The 17,639-nt window shown below is 46.4% G+C and overlaps 1 protein-coding gene across 4 annotated transcripts in view; it reads right to left on the reverse strand.

Moving 5' to 3' along the window:
- dysf (dysferlin, limb girdle muscular dystrophy 2B (autosomal recessive)) overlaps positions 1-17,639 on the reverse strand; it is a 375,567-nt gene that overhangs the window by 134,282 nt on the left and 223,646 nt on the right. For all 4 annotated transcript variants that reach the window (XM_041186042.1, XM_041186052.1, XM_041186062.1 and 1 more), the window contains exon 30: positions 66-156. In XM_041186042.1, the coding sequence (XP_041041976.1) occupies positions 66-156 (91 nt within the window). The remainder of the gene's footprint in view (positions 1-65; positions 157-17,639) is intronic.

The raw sequence follows: 17,639 nt of genomic DNA on the forward strand, positions 1-17,639 counted from the left end.
CACATAAATACAGTCAGCAAAGCAGAAGTTCACAGTGAGGCAGGAGGAGAATCTTCTGTACTTACGGTCAAAGATACAGGAGACAGTTGGTGTATTCACACCCAGGTTGAGGGTGGACAATGACTTCTCCTCACTTTTGTCATCTGTAACTCCACCCTGTTAAAATAGACCACAGTCACTTTCCATGGGAGGGTAAATGTGTCTGAATCTTCTTAGCAATAAACTCACGTTAATTATTTTCTAATTTCTTCTGCTTCTGTCATGTGGCCCTCTTCCCTGCTATGTGCAGTTCCATGGGCAGCCAATCAGTGGACAGCAAGCTCGCAGACCAGGTAATCAAAGCAGGTAACCAGATAAAAACAGAATTACCTGGAAAAACTCAGCAGGTCTGGCAGCATCGGCGGAGAAGAAAAGAGTTGACGTTTCGAGTCCTCATGACCCTTCAACAGAACTGAGTAAAAATAGGAGAGGGGTGAAATATAAGCTGGTTTAAGGTGGGGGGGGGGTGGTGGGGGGAGAGAAGTGGGGGGATGTGGTTGTAGGGACAAGCAAGCAGTGATAGGAGCAGATAATCAAAAGATGTCACAGACAAAGGAACAAAGAGGTGTTGAAGGTGGTGATATCACCTAAACGAATGTGCTAATTAAGAATGGATGGCAGGACACACAAGGTACAGCTCTAGTGGGGGTGGGGTGAAATGAGACTAACAGGGCATAAAAGGTATAGATTTAAAAATAATGGAATTAGGTGGGAAAAGAAAAATCTATATAAATTATTGGAAAAAAACAAAAGGGAGGGGGAAGAAATGGAAAGGGGTGGGGATGGAGGAGGGAGTTCAAGATCTAAAGTTGTTGAATTCAATATTCAGTCCGGAAGGCTGTAAAGTGTCTAGTCGGAAGATGAGGTGCTGTTCCTCCAGTTTGCGTTGAGCTTCACTGGAACAATGCAGCAAGCCAAGGACAGACATGTGGGCAAGAGAGCAGGGTGGAGTGTTAAAATGGCAAGCGACAGGGAGGTTTGGGTCATTCTTGCGGACAGACCGCATTGGTAACCAGATAATCTGAAATACCTGGAAAAACTCAGCAGGTCTGGCTGCATCGGCAGAGAAGAGCAAAGTTGACGTTTCGAGTCCTCATGACCCTTCAACAGAACTAAGTAAAAATTCCTATTTTTACTCAGTTCTGTTGAAGGGTCATGAGGACTCGAAACGTCAACTTTGTTCTTCTCCGCCGATGCTGCCAGACCTGCTGAGTTTTTCCATCTATTTCTGTTTTGGTTTTGGATTTCCAGCATACGCAGTTTTTTGTTTTTATAACCAGATAATCTGCTTCATTGGCAATAGTTGAGGCACAAATATTAACCAGGACACCTATGCTCTGTTTCAAGGTAGTGACCGCTGATCTCAGTGGCCTGGGAGAGCAGGCAAGGCCACACTTTAATGTTTCATCTGAAAAATGACACTCCCAGGAGTGCAGCACTCCCTCAGTACTGCACTGGGAGTGTCAACCTGGATTACAGATTCAAGGTCTCTGGTGGGGGCTTTGATCTACAACCATCTGTCTCATTTGAGGAGACGGAGGTGTAGTGGTAATGTCACTGGGCTAGTAACCCAGAGTCCAGGGGGCACAGGTTCAATTCTCACTGCGGCAGCTGGTGGAATTTAAATTCAATTAATAAATCTGGATTATGAAGCTAGTCTCAGTAATGGTAACCATGAAACCATTATTGACTGTTGTAAAAACCCATCTGGTTCACTAATGTCCTTTCGAGAAGGAAACCTGCCATCCTTACGCGGACTCGGCTACTTGCGACTCCAGCAATGTGGTTGACTCTTAACTGCCCTCTGAAATAGACCAGCGAGCTACCCAGTTCAAGGGCAATTAGGGATGGGCAACAAATACTGGCCTTGTCAGTGACACCCACGTCCCATGAAGGAATAAAGGGAAATGCCCGTTGACACCCAGCTAAAGGGTATTGGACACGATGGATGTAGAGAGTCTGGTAGGTAGGATTTAGTCTGGGCCTGTCCCAGACCAATCAAATGGTCTGAGGCAAGCCTTAAGCTGACCCTTAGACCTCGATGGCATCTTATTCACGAGTTGCTGGTGCTTCTCACACGCTTGCAAGTAGCTTGTGTAAACTCATCGACGTTTACAGAAGGAGGCCATTCGGCCCATCGTGTCTCTGCTGGTCAACAAAGATCTGACTACACTGATCCCATTTTCCAGCGCTTGGCCCACAGCCCTGGAGACAATATTAACACAAGTGAATATCTAAATACTTCTTAAATGTTACGAGAGTTTCTGACTCAACCACCCTTTCAGGCAGTGAGTTCCAGACTCCCACCACCCTCTGGGTGAAAAAATTTCTCAACTCCCCTCTGAGCCTTCTACCTATTACCTTAAGTCTATGCCCCCTGGTTATTGACCTCTCTATTAATGGAAAAAGTACCTTCCTATCCACCCTATCCATGTTCCCTTGTAATCTTATACACCCCTATCAGGTCCCCTCTCAACCTTCGCTGCTCCAAGGAAAACAACCCCAGCCTATCCAATCTTTCCTCATAGCTCAGACCCTCCAGCCCAGGCAACATCCTGGTGAATCTCCTCTGCACCCTCTCCAGTGCAATCACATCCTTCCTATAATGTGGTAATCTAAACTGCACGCAGTACTCAAGTTGCAGCCTAACCAGCGTTTTATACAGTTCCAGCATAACCTCCCTGCTATTGTATTCTATCTCTCGGCTAATAAAGGCAAGTATCCCATATGTCTTCTTAACCACCTTACCTACCTGCCCTGCTACCTTCAGGGATCTGTGGATATGCACACCAAGGTCCCTCTGATCTTCAGTACTTTCCAGGCTCCTACCATTCAAAGTGTAATCCCTTGCCTTGTTAGCCCTCCCCAAGCTCATTACCTCACACTTTTCTGGGTTGAATTCCATTTGCCACCACTCTGCCCACCTGACCCAGTCCATTGATATCCTCCTGCAGTTTACGGATATTTACCACCCTACCAATTTTTACTTCAGATTGTGAAGCTAAGTCCAGGAGGGGTTGGCTGTGGGGTCAATTGTGACAAGTCTGCTCCTCCTGGGTCCACAGGAAGGATTTTGGTTCATCATTTCAAATTTAAAAATATTTCCCTTTCGATTGTCAGCCTCTCATTATATCCATGAGAAAACACATATTAACTAGGAATAGGAGTAGGCCATTCAGCCCCTCGAGCCTGCTCTGCCATTCAGCAGCCACCTGGCCTCTCAGTGACATACTCTCTAGGGGCCTAATGCCTGTTCCAGGAAGGTTCTGGGTCGTCTAAAGAGGGACCTTCACCAATATGGCAACACTTGTGCACTGAAATTCGTCAATTTCTCCCCAGTTTTCGGCCTGAATTTGCATGCTTCTCTGATTTGAAGATGCGTGGTGAGGGGGAGGCGTATGTGTGTGTGTGTTTGTGTGTGTGTTTGTGAGTGAGTGTGTGTGTGTGAGTATGTGTGTGTTTGTGTGTGTGTGTGTGTAAGTGTATGTATGCGTGTGTGTGTGTATGTGTGTGTGTGTGTGTGTATGTGTGAGAGTGTGTGTGAGTATGTGTGTGTTTGTGTGAGTATGTGTGTGTGAGTATATGAGTGTGTGTGTGTGTTTGTGTGAGTATGTGCGTGTGAATGTGTGCATGTTTGTGCGTGAGTATGTATGTGTTTGTGTGAGTGTATGTGTGTGTGTGTATGTGTGTGTGAGTGTGTGAGTATGCGTGTGAGTGTGTGAGTATGTGTGTGTGTGAGTGTATGTGTGTGTGTGTTTGTGTATGTGTGTGTGTGAGTATATTTGTGTGTGTGTGTGAGTGAGTGTGTGTGAGTATGTGTGTGTTTGTGAGTGTGTGTATGTTTGTGTGTGAGTGTGTGTGTTTGTGAGTGTGTGTGTTTGTGAGTGTGTGTGTTTGTGAGTGTGTGTGTTTGTGAGTGTGAGTGAGTGTGTTTGTGAGTGTGTGTGTGTGTTTGTGTGTGTGTGAGTGTGCGTTTGTGTGCGTGTGTATGTGTTTGTGAATGTGTGTTTGTGTGTGTTTGTGAGTGTGTTTGTGAGTGAGTGTTTGTGAGTGTGTGTGTGTGTGTGTGTGGTTGTGAGTGTGTGTTTGTGAATGTGTGTGTTTGTGTGTTTGTGAGTGTGTGTGTGTTGTGTGTGTGTGTGTGTGAATATGTGTGTTTGTGAGTGTGTGTGTTTGTGAGTGTGTGTGTTTGTGCATGTTTGTGAAAGTGTGTTTGTGAATATATGTTTGTGAGTGTGTGTTTGTGAGTGTGTTCGTGAGTATGTGTGTTTGTGTGAGTGTGAGTGTGTGTGTGTGTGTGTGTGTGTGAATATGTGTGTTTGTGTGTGTGTGTGTGTGTGTGTGTCTGCCTGCATCTAGACTAAGGACTGAGTGTGTTTATGATTAAGGTCGCTAATTTGAGGATTGCACTTCTGCATGTGTGGGCACTGTATGTTTCTGCATGCAATTGGGCACTGCCTGTGTGCATGTGCAACGTACGATGTGTGGGTGATTATGTGTGGCTATGCGGATGAGTATGTGAGTAATTATTCTTGAAGCTATTCCAAGGCCCTCAGTCATGGAAGTTGTATTCACCTTCCATCGCCTGTTCTCTGCCAGTTTACTTGTTTATTGTTTTTGCATGGTCTGCATCCCCAGGTCTCTGCATTTCCACCCTGGAGAGGCTTCTCTCCACACTAACCATCACAACTCACTCTCACAGTACACCAGTTCATAACATTCCCCTGGCAGGATTAGCCCTCGGCTGAAGCCAATGTACACAGTGGAGGCCTCTTTACTGGTGGCCGATCTATGGCTCAAAAGCAAACACCATTAAACATTGGCACTCAACATCCCAGCTTCACTGGTGACGCAGACCCAAGAGGGTCATGATCCCCCTCCCCCTCTCTCACTCCTCCTGCTGGGCACAAAATGGGACTGCCAGGTGTTACCAAAATCAGGCTAGCTACATCTGGATGCCTAGTTGGGCCAGCCAGCAGCACTGCACTGAAACCAAACCCCCTATCCTCCCCCCCAACCCCCTGTTCCTCACCCCCACCAACAGCCCCCCCCACCCCACCCCTTACCCCACAGAGAGCCCTTGCTGTTTGAATTGATATCGAGATACCTGCAACGCCCCACCACCCAATCTCGGACCTCATCCTAACATGAGCCAGCACCCTCAGGGCAAAAAAAGGTGTAAAAAAACTGCCCTGGCCAAGCGCCAAGTATGCCATGCTTCCTGCTTCCTCCTTCCCAAAAAAGCGGCCTGATCTCAGACTCCCCGGCGATGTCCCTTTAATATGGACCACACACGCTACTAATGCCGAGCCGGCCAGTGGACAATACTGCGAGAGACGGAAAGAGAGAGAGAGAGAGAGAGAGAAAGAAAGAAGGAGACCATTTAACAGTCGGAAAATTGAACTTTCCACAGCTCAGGATGTGTGGAGACAGGAAGAAATTGTCGGCCGTGCAGTTGTGGCGAACACATCAGTCCCTTTATTTCTTTCATCCAGGCTGTGCCTGCTAGCTGCCATTTCCAGATCACCTCATAACATGTTCTATGTAGTCAGTATAAGCCCTGCTACTCATAGCAGCTGGCACCTCTTCAACAAAAATATTATAGTGTTGTAAACTAAATTAAAACCATTTAGAATGTTTCTGTTGAACACAGAACCTCAACCTCTGTCAGGGCTGTGGGGCAGAATGCAAAGGGCTCTCCCTAGGGAGCCTGATATTTAGAGAATGGAATTATGGAATTATTATTGCTGCCAAGGGGAGTGCTTGAAGCAAAGGCCACTGCATCATTTTAAAGGAGAATTCAGGGCCATGGGGAGAGAGTGGGGCAGCGGGACTACTTTTGGATTGTTACTCTCTACAGCCATTTGCTTCCAGTCCAACAGGAGGTGGGAGGCATTGCTTGACCCGATTCTCGGGAATGAAGTGGGCCAACTGGATCAAGTGGTCAGTAGGAAAACGTTTAGGGGACAATGGATATTGTATCATAAGGTTTAAGCTGACTATGGGACAAAGGGACAAAGAGCAGTCTAGGCTAAGAATAATTAACTGGGGGAAAGCCAACTTCTCTGGGGTAGAATGGATCTGGGAATGGATTTGGAGTCAAAGATTGGCAGGAAAATGCTAGCTGGTCAATGGGCTACCTTCCAAAAGAGAGTGCTTGGGCATAGTCAAGGTATATTCCCTTGAAGGGGAAAGGTAGAGCAAACAAGTACAGAACTCCCTGGATGACAAACGAGGTAGAGATTAGAATGAAGCTGAACAAGTGTGTTTATGACAAATGTCAGGTGGCCAATTCAACCATAAACCAGAGTGACTAGAGAAGGTTCAGAGGGGAAGTGGGAAAGCAAATAAGCGAAGTAAAGAGAGAGCATGAAAGGACGCTAACATAAAAGGCAATCCCAAAGTCTACTATAGGCACATAAACAGTAAAAAGAACAGTAGGATTGATTAGGGACCAAAAAATAGATTTACACATGGAGGCTGAGGGTATAGCTGAGGTATTAATTGAATACTTTGCACCTGTCTTTATCAAAGAAGAAGATGCTACCCAGGGCACAGTGAACGAGGAGGTAAGTTGGACACTAGAAGGGTTTGAAATTGACAAGGACGAGGAATTGGATCGGCTATCTGTACTTAAAGTTGATACTGCACCAGGACTGGATGAGATACATCCATGGATATTGAGAGAAGAGTGAGTGGAAATTAGGGAGGCACTGGCCATAATTCTTCAGTCTGTCTTAGACTCAGAGGTGGTGCCAGAGGGCTGGAGAATTGTAAATGCTACATCTTTGTTCAAAAAAGGATGTAAGGTTAAGCTCAGCAATGACAGGCCGGTCAGTTTGACTTGGTGGTGGGGAAACTTCTAGAAACAATAATTAGGGACAAAATCAATAATCACATATACAAATGCGGATTGGTAAAATATAGCCAGCATGGATTTCTTAATTGTGTTTAACTAACTTTCTGGAGTTTTTAGAAAAGGTAACAGATGTTGATGTGATGTACATGGACTTCCAAAAGGCATTGATACAGTGCCACACAACAGACCTGCAAGCAAAGTTATAGCTCGTGGAATAAAATGGACAGCAGCAACAGAATTGGCTGAATGACAGGAAACAGATAACAAAAACATAAGAACATAAGAAACAGGAGCAGGAATAGACCATTCGGCCCCTCAAGCCTGCCCCCCCATTCAATACGATCATGACTGATCTGCCCCAGGCCTCACCTCCTCTTTCGTGCCAGCTCCTCAAAGACCTCAACTCCCCGATATTTCAAACATCTATCTACCTCCTCTTTAAATATTTTCAGTGATCTAACCTCCACAACTCTCTGGGGTAGAGAATTCCAGCAATTCACTACCCTCTGAGAAAAGAAATTCCTTTGCATCTCAGTTTTAAATGAGTGTCCCCTTATTCTGTAACTATGTCCCCTAGTTCGAGATTCCCCCACTAGTGGAAACATCTTCTCAACATCTAACCTGTCGAGCCCCTTCAGAATCTTGTATGTTTCAATAAGGTCACCTCGCATTCTTCTAAACTCTAATGAATAAAGGCCTAACCTGTTTAGCCGTTCTTGATAAGTCAACCCCTTCATCCCAGGAATCAGCCCAGTGAATCTCTTTTGAACTGTCTCCAATGCCACTATATTCTTCCTTAAATACGGGGACCAAAACTGTCCACAGTGCTCCAGGTGCAGCTTCACTAACATCCTGTACAGTTGTAACAAGAATTCCCTATGTTTAAACTCCAACCACCTAGCAATACAGGCCAAAATTCCATTCGCCTTCTTAATTACTTGCTGCACCTGCATGCTAACTTTATTGCATTTCATGCACAAGATCACCCAGATCCCTCTGTGCTGCACATTTTTGGAGTCTTTCTCCATTTAAATAATAGTCTGCTTTTTGATTCTTCCTACCAAAGTACATGACCTCACACTCTCCTACAGTAAACTCCATCTGCCAAGTTTTTGCCCACTCATTCAACCTGTCTATATCCCCTTGCAGATTCCTTGTGCCTTCATCACAACATACTCTCCCACCTATTTTTGTATCATCAGCACATTTGGGTACATTACACTCTGCCCTCTCCTCCAACTCATTAATACAGATAGCAAATAATTGAGGCCCTAGGACTGATCCTTGTAGCAGTCCACCAGTTACATCTTTCCAACCTGAAAAAGACCCATTAATCCCGACTCTCTGTCTTCTGTGTGATAACCAATCTTCAAACCATGCTAATACATTACCCCCCAATACTGTGAGCTTCTATCTTGTGCTTTAATCTTTTATGTGGCACTTTATCAAATGCCTTCTGGAAATCCAAATATACTATATCTACCAGTTCCCCTTTATCAACTCTGCTTGTTATATCACACAGAATCACACAGTGCAGAAGAGGCCCTTCGGCCCATCGAGTCTGCACCGACACGTGAGGAACACCTGACCTACCTACCTAATCCCATTTACCAGCACTTGGCCCATAGCCTTGAATGTTATGACGTGCCAAGTGCTCATCCAGGTACTTTTTAAAGGATGTGAGGCAACCCGCCTCCACCACCCTCCCAGGCAGCGCATTCCAGACCGTCACCACCCTCTGGGTAAAAAGGTTTTTCCTCACATCCCCCCTAAACCTCCTGCCCCTCAGCTTGAACTTATGTCCCCTCATGACTGACCCTTCAACTAAGGGGAACAGCTGCTCCCTATCCACCCTGTCCATGCCTCTCATAATCTTGTACACCTCAATCAGGTCACCCCTCAGTCTTCTCTGCTCCAATGAAAACAACCCAAGTCTATCCAACCTCTCTTCATAACTTAAATGTTTCATCCCAGGCAACATCCTGGGGAATCTCCTCTGCACTCCCTCCAGTGTAATCACATTCTTCCTATAATGTGGTGACCAGAACTGCACACAGTACTCCTGCTGTGGCCTCAACAAGGTTCTATACAACTCCAACATGACCTCCCTACTTTTGTAATCTGTGCCTCAATTGATAAAGGCAAGTGTCCCTTATGCCTGTTTTACCACCCCACTAACATGCCCCTCTGCCTTCAGAGATCTAAGGACACACACGCCAAGGTCACTTTGTTGCTCAGAACTTCCTAGTGTCATGCCTTTCATTGAATACTTCCTTATCACATTACTCCTTCCAAAGTGTATCACCTCACACTTTTCAGGGTTAAATTCCATCTGCCACTTATCTGCCCATTTGACTATCCCGTCTATATCTTCCTGTAGCCCAAGACACTCAACCTCACTGTTAACCACCCGGCCAATCTTTGTGTCATCCACAAACTTACTAATCCTACCCCCCACATAGTCATCTATGTCGTTTATATCAATCTAATTTGCTGGGCATGACCTCCCTCTGACAAAGCCATGCTGACTATCCCTGATCAAACCTTGCCTCTCCAAGTGGAGATAGACTCTCTCCTTCTGAATTTTCTCCAATAGTTTCCCTACCACTGATGTGAGACTCAATGGCCTGTAGTTCCCTGGCTTATCTCTACAACCCATCTTAAATAGCGGAACCACATTAGCTGTTCTCCAGTCCTCTGGTACCTCCTCCGTGGCTAGAGAGGAATTAAAAATTTGGGTCAGAGCCCCTGCGATCTCCTCCCTTGCCTCCCTCGGCAGTCTGGGACTCAAATCATCCGGACCTGGATATTTGTCCACTTTTAAGCCTGCCAACACCTCCAATACCTTGTCACTCCCCATAACAATTTGCTTAAGAACCTCGCTGTCTCTCTCCCCGAGTTCCATACTTTTATCCTCATTCTCTTGGGTGAAGACAGATGTGAAGTATTTGTTCAACACTCTAACAATGTCCTCTGGCTCCACCCATAGATTGCCCCCTTGGTCCCTTATGGGCCCTACTCTTTCCCTGGTTATCCTCTTCCCATTAATGTACTTATAGAATATCTTGGAATTTTCCCTACTTTAACCAGCCAGAGATTTCTCATATCCCCTCTTTGCTCTCCTAATTGCTTTCTTAAGCTCCACTCTGCACTTTCTGTACTCCACTAATGTCTCCGCTGATTTGCTTCCCTTATACCTTCTAAAAGCCTCTCTTTTCCATCTCATCATATCCTGAATATCTCTGGTCATCCATGGTTCTCTGGGCTTGTTACTCCTTCCTATCACCCTAGAGGGAACATGTTGAGCCTGTACCCTCCCCATTTCCTTTTTGAACACCCCCCACTGTTCCTCTGTGGATTTCCCCACAAGTAGCTGTTCCCAGTCTACCTTGGCCAGATCCTGCCTTATTTTACTAAAATCCACTCTCCCCCAATCCAAAACTTTTTTTGCAACTTGTCTATTTCTTTGTCCATAACAAACTTAAGCTGTACCATGTTGTGATCCCTATCACTAAAATGCTCCCCCACCATTGCGTCAGCCACCTGTTCGGTTTCATTCCCCAGAATTAGGTCCAGCACTGCACTGTCCCTTGTTGGACCCTCTACATAGTGACCTAAAAATTCTCCTGTACACATTTCAAGAAATCCACTCCATCCAAGCCCTTAACACAATGTCTATCCCAAGTAATGTTGGGAAAGTTGAAATCACCTAATATAATTACCCTGTTGATATTGTTTTTACTCACCTCCGTGAATTGTGCACATATTTGCTCCTCAATTTCCCGCTGACTATCTGGGGCTCTATAATAAACACCTAACCATGTGGCTGCACCTTTTTTATTCCTAAACTCTACCCACAAAGCTTCATTCGATGACCCCAATTCGATCCTCAAAGAAGTCGAGCAAATTTGTCAAACATGATTTCCCTTCCACAAAACCATGTTGACTCTGTTTGATTGCGTTCAGCTTTTCTAAATGTCCTGCTATTTCTTCCTTAATAATGGACTCTATCATTCTCCCAACTACAGATGTTAGGCTGACTGGCCTATAGTTTCCTGCTTTTTGTCTCCCTCCCTTCTTGAACAGGGGCGCCACATTAGGGGTTTTCCAATCTGCTGGGACCCTCCCGGAATCCAGTGAGTTCTGGAATATTTCGACCAATGCCTCCACTATCTCTGCAGCCACTTCCTTTAAAACCCTTGGATGCAGGCCATCAGGTCCTGGCAACTTGTCTGCCTCTAGTTTCCCAAATACTTTGTCCCTCGTGATAGAGACTGCTATAAGATCTTTCCTCCCATTAGCTCCTTGCTTATCTGATATCTTTGGAATGGTTATAGTGTCTTCCCACCATAAAAACCAATGCAAAATATTGATTTAAATTATCTGCCATTTCCCTGTTCCCTGTTATCAATTCTCCAGTCACATCCTCCCAAGGGTCCCACCCTCACTTTCACCACTCTCTTTTTATATACCCATAGAAGCTCTTGCTGCTTGTTTTTATATTTCTTGCCAATTTACTTTCAGAGTCAACATTCCCCCTCTTCAATAGTTTTTGAATCATCTGCTGGTTCCTAAAAATTCCCAATCCTTTGGCCTACCATTAGTTTTTGCCACTTTGTAAGCCTTAGTTTTTGATTGGATACTTTCCTTGACCACCTTTGTTAATCACAGGTAAGTTCATCTTTCTCATCGAGTCCTTCTTTTTGCCCGGGATCAATTTTTGCTGAGTGTTATAAATTATCTGCTTAAATGTCTGCCACTGCTCATCCACTGACCTGCCCCTTAGTCTATTTTCCCAGCCAGCTTTAAACAACTCTTTCTTCAAACCTCTGTAATTACCCTTATTTAAGTTGAAGACATTGGTTTGAGACTCCAGTTGCTCATCCTCAAACTGAATTTGAAATTCTACCATGTGGTGGACGCTAGAGGATCCCTAGAGGATCCTTAACACCTCATTGCACATTACTAGATCTAATATAGCCTGTTCCTAGTTAGGTTCAGCAATGTCTTGCTCTAAGAAGCAATCCTTGATGCACTCTACAAATTCATCTTCCATGTTATCCCTGCCAATCTGATTTGTCCAGTCAATATGCAGATTAAAATCACCCATAACAATTGTAGTGTCCTTCTTACATGCCTCCATTATTTCCCGATTATACTTTGTCCTACAGTGAGGCAACTCTTCAGGGCCCTACAGATGACCCCTGCCTGCGATTTCTTCCCCTTGCTATTCCTTATATCCACCCAAACTGATTCCACATCACAATCTATTGCGCTTACATCACCTCTTACCACCGCAATGATACCTTCCTTTATTAACAAAGCTACCCCACCTCCTTTTCCTTTTTGCCTATTTTTCCAGAATGTGGAACACCCTTGAATATTGAGTTCCTAGTCTTGGTCACCCTGCCACCCTGTCTCTGTGATAGCTATCAAGTCATATTCATTTATTTCTATATGTACTGTCAACTCATCCATCTTGTTACAAATGCTGTGTGCATTCAGACAAAGAGCCCTAAGCTTTGACTTTTTACCATTATTACTCAGTTCAGTTCTAATTTCTGCTACACCTCTCTGCTTATATTGTCTGCTCCTTCCTGCTTTGATTATTGCTCGCCTCTTCACTACCCTTTACCTCTGCTCGCTCGTTCCTTTTTGATTTTTTAAGCTTCCTTTCAATTGAACCCTTCCCCACCCGCCAACTAATTAGTTTAAAGTCCTATCTACAACCCTAGTTATATGATTCACCAGGACACTGGCCCCAGCATGATTCAAATGAAGCCTGTCGCAACAGAACAGCTCTCTCCTTCCCCAGTACCGGTGCCAGTGCCCCATGAATCAGAACCCATTTCTCCCACACCAATCCTTGAGCCACGCATTTACCTCTGATCTTTTTTACCCTTCACCAATTTGCACATGGCTCAGGTTGTAATCCGGAGATTATTACCTTTGTGGTTCTGCTTTTTAATTTAGCCCTGAGCTGCTCGTAGTCCCTCAGCAGAACCTCTTTCCTAGCCTTACCTGTGCTGTTGGTAGATATGTGGATCCCTCCCTCCTACGTGAACCCCTCCAACTCCAAGTTCCTCTCCAGCCCAGAAGAGATGTCCTTAACCTTGGCACCAGGTAACCAACACAGCTTTCGGGACTCTCTGCCTTTGCTGCAGAGAACAGTATCTATTCCCCTAACTAGGCTAACCCCAATACTACTACATTTCTCTTTTCACCAACATCCCCCCTACCCCGCCCCCCACCCCCCACTTGAATGGTGCTCTGTACCATGGTGTTGTGGTTAGTTCGCTCACCCTCCCTGCAGCCTGTGCCCTTGTCCACACCGGAAGCAAGAACCTCTTACCTATTGGACAAGGGCACTGGCTGAGACTCCTCCAACGCTAAATTCTGGATCCCTGCATCTGCCTCATTCGCAGTCACAACTGACCATAGACTAAATTTGATGCATTTAATCTAAGGGGTGTGACTGTCTCCTGAAACACAGTGTCCAGGTTAACTCTTCCCCCTCTCTGATGTGTTGCAGTGTCCGCAGCTCAGACTCCAGCTCATCAACTCTGAGCCGAATTTCTTCGAGCAGCCAGCATTTGCTGCAGATGTGGTCACTGTGGCTGGCACCGGCATCCACCAGCGTTCTACATGCTACAGCTGCAACACATCACCTACCCAGCCACCTCTATTCTATTTAAATAATTAATTTGGATGTTAAATATTTTAAAAGTGAATTTCTTAACTGTACCTTTCAGCTGTAAAAACGTCTCCTGATTTAATCCACTTGGCCAATCAAAAGAGGCAAGGGAGAGATACCCTCCAATCACCTACCTGTTTTCCTGTGACCTCACATTTCAGCTCTGACAGATACAAGCAGGCTGAAGGGGCTGTCTGCCACTGGTTTTTATCTCCCACCACTGCTGCCCTTCTCACACAGGCCACCCCCCCTACTCTGTGTGCTGGGAGTCCCTCTCTGCTGCCGGTGTTTAACTCCCCCTTATAAATGGTACACACTGCTGCTACTGTGCGTCGGTGGTGGAGGGAGTGAATGTTTGTGGATGGGGTGCCAATCAAGTGGACTGCTTTGTTCTGGATGTTGTCAAGCTTCTTGAGTGTTGTTGGAGCTGCACTCATCCAGGCAAGTGGGGAGCATTCCATCACACTCCTGACTTGTGCCTTGTAGATGGTGGACAGGTTGGGGAGTCAAGAGGTGAGTTACTCGTGGCATGAGTTCTAGCCTCTGACCTGCTCTTGTAGCCGCAGCATTTATATTGCTAGTCCAGTTCAGTTTCTGGTCAATGGTAACCCCCAGGATGTTGATAGTGGGGGATTCGGTGATGGTAATGCCACTGAACATTAGGGGGCGATGGTTAGGTTCTCTCTTGTTGGAGATGGTCATTGCCTGGCACTTGTGTGATGTGAATGTTACTTGCCACTTGTCAGCCCAAATCTGGATATTATCCAGGTCTTGCTGCATTTGGACATGGACTGCTTCAGTATCTGAGGAGTCGTGAATGGTGCTGAACATTGTGCAATCATCAGCGAACATCCCCACTTCTGACCTTATGATGGAAGGAAGGTCATTGATGAAGCAGCTGAAGATGGTTGGGCCGAGGACACTACCCTGAGGAACTCCTGCAGTGATGTCCTGGGACTGAGATGACTGATCTCCAATAACCACAACCATCTTCCTTTGTGTTAGGTATGACTCCAACTACTGGAGAGTTTTCCCCCTGATTCCCATTGACTCCAGTTTTGCTGGGGCTCCTTGATGCCACACTCAGTCAAATGCTGCCTTGATGTCAAGGGCAGTCACTCCCACCTCACCTCGGGATTTCAGCTCTTTTGTCCATGTTTGAACCAAGGCTGTAATGAGGTCAGGAGCTGAGTGGCCCTGGCGGAACCCAAACTGGGCATCAGTGAGCAGGTTATTGCTAAGCAAGTGCCGCTTGATAGCACTGTTGATGACCCCTTCCATCACTTTACTGGTGATGGAGAGTAGACTGATGGGACGGTAACTGGCCAGGTTGGATTTGTCCTGCTTTTTGTGTACAGGACATACCTGGGCAGTTTTTCACATAGCCGGGTAGATGCCAGTGTTGTAGCTGTACTGGAACAGCTTGGTTAGGGGCACGACAAGTTCTGGAGCACAAGTCTTCAGTACTATTACCGAAATATTGTCAGGGCCCATAGCCTTTGCAGTATCCAGTGCCTTCAGACGTTCCTTGATATCACGTGGAGTGAATTGAATAGGCTGAAGACTGGCATCTGTGATGCTGGGGACCTCCGGAGGTGGCCGAGATGGATCATCCACTCAGCATTTCTGGCTGAAGATTGTAGCAAATGCTTCAGCCTTATCCATTAGACCATAAGACTTTTGCACTGATGTGCTGGGCTCCTCCATCATTGATGGGGATATTTGTGGAGCCTCTTCCTCCTCCAGTGAGTTGTTTAATTGTCCTCCATCATTCATGACTGGATGTGGCAGGACTGCAGAGCTTAGATCTGATCCGTTGGTTGTGGGATCGCTTAGCCCCATCTATCACTCAGTGCTTCCTCCAAATGGTGTTCAACATGGAGTAACACTGATTCATCAGCTGAGGGAAGGCAGTATGTAGTAGTCAGCAGGAGGTTTCCTTGCCCATGTTTGACCTGATGCCATGACACTTCATAGGGTCCAGAAGCGATGTTGAGGACTCGCAAGGAACACCCTCCCAAATCTATACCACTGTGCCACCACCTCTGTGTGCAGGGTTATGGTGATAAAGTCGGGGAACGGAACTTGGTGAATTGCTTCTTCGAATAGCTGGTGAAGACATGATGGACTGAATGGCCTCCTTCTGCACTGTAACAATTCTGTGATTCTGTGACACATGACCATGGGGAGAGAGTGGGGCAGTGGGATTAGTTTGGGATTGATACAGGGCGATGGGGAGAGAGTGGGGCAGTGGGATTAGTTTGGGGATTGATACAGGGCTATGGGGAGAGAGTGGGGCAGTGGGATTAGTTTGGGATTGATACAGGGCGATGGGGAGAGAGTGGGGCCGTGGGATTAGTTTGGGATTGATACAGGGCGATGGGGAGAGAGTGGGGCAGTGGGATTAGTTTGGGGATTGATACAGGGTGATGGGGAGAGAGTGGGGCAGTGGGATTAGTTTGGGATTGATACAGGGCGATGGGGAGAGAGTGGGGCCGTGGGATTAGTTTGGGATTGATACAGGGCGATGGGGAGAGAGTGGGGCCGTGGGATTAGTTTGGGATTGATACAGGGCGATGGGGAGAGAGTGGGGCAGTGGGATTAGTTTGGGATTGATACAGGGCGATGGGGAGAGAGTGGGGCAGTGGGGATTAGTTTGGGATTGATACAGGGCGATGGGGAGAGAGTGGGGCAGTGGGATTAGTTTGGGATTGATACAGGGCGATGGGGAGAGAGTGGGGCAGTGGGATTAGTTTAGGATTGATACAGAGAGAGTGGGGCAGTGGGATTAGTTTGGGATTGATACAGGGCGATGGGGAGAGAGTGGGGCAGTGGGATTAGTTTGGGATTGATACAGGGCGATGGGGAGAGAGTGGGGCAGTGGGATTAGTTTAGGATTGATACAGAGAGAGTGGGGCAGTGGGATTAGTTTGGGATTGATACAGGGCGATGGGGAGAGAGTGGGGCAGTGGGATTAGTTTGGGATTGATACAGAGAGAGAGTGGGGCAGTGGGATTAGTTTGGGATTGATACAGGGCGATGGGGAGAGAGTGGGGCAGTGGGATTTGTTTTGGGATTTGGGTTTGCTCAGTTAATTGTGGGGTAATTAGTTTGGGATTGCATGATGCCAGTGCAATAATGGGCTGATTGGCTTATTCCATGCTGTAAACGTGCATGGAGTTGGGTCTGCCATGTCATTCTGGCTGTAACTCCGATTTTGAACTGGTTCCAGAGAGTGACCTAGAGTAACAAACTACTTCCCACTCCCCTACCTATCTCACAGCCGCCGTGGACATGGGCAGCAGCGCTCACCGGTGTCTCCATTTGCGCAAGAGTTGGTGTGCTGCCAAGCCAGGTTGCCATGGGAATGAGCATTCATCCTCTGGGGAGCTGAGTGAGCTGTTGTAGATGTGCACAGAATGCACACAAGCAAGTATTTGCTCGATTAGAACTGATTAGACCGATTATTGATTCATCACAACAACAACCTGCATTCATATAGCTCCTTTAACACAGTAAAATGTCTCAAGACAAGAGGATTATCAAACCAAATTTGACAGAGAGCCACATGAGGAGGCATTAAGTCAAGTGACAAAAGTTTGGTCAAAGCGGTAGGTTTTAAGGAGTGTCTTAAAGGAGGAAGGTGAGACAGAGAGGTGGAGAAGTTTAGGGAGGGAATTCCAGAGCTTAACACCTCAATAGCTGCAGGAATGGCTTCCAATGGTGGAACGATTCCAATCGGGGTGCTCAGGAGACCAGAATTGGAGGTCGTGGGTTGATGGGTTGATGGAGGTGACAGAGATAGTGAAGAATGAGGCCATGGAAGGAGTTGAAAACAAGGGTGAGAATGTGAATTCGATATGTTGCTTAAACGGGGGCCAGCGTAGGTCAGTGAGTGCAGGGGTGACAGGTGAATGGGACATGGCGACAGCATGGGACACAGACAGCCGAGTTTCGATGGGCTCAAGTTTATGGGGGTGGAACGTGGGGGAGGTTGGGCAGGAATACATTGGAATGGCTAAGCCTAGAGGTTCGGGAGGAGACAAG

Source organism: Carcharodon carcharias, chromosome 1 (assembly GCF_017639515.1).
Source record: "Carcharodon carcharias isolate sCarCar2 chromosome 1, sCarCar2.pri, whole genome shotgun sequence".
Lineage (NCBI taxonomy): Eukaryota > Metazoa > Chordata > Chondrichthyes > Lamniformes > Lamnidae > Carcharodon > Carcharodon carcharias.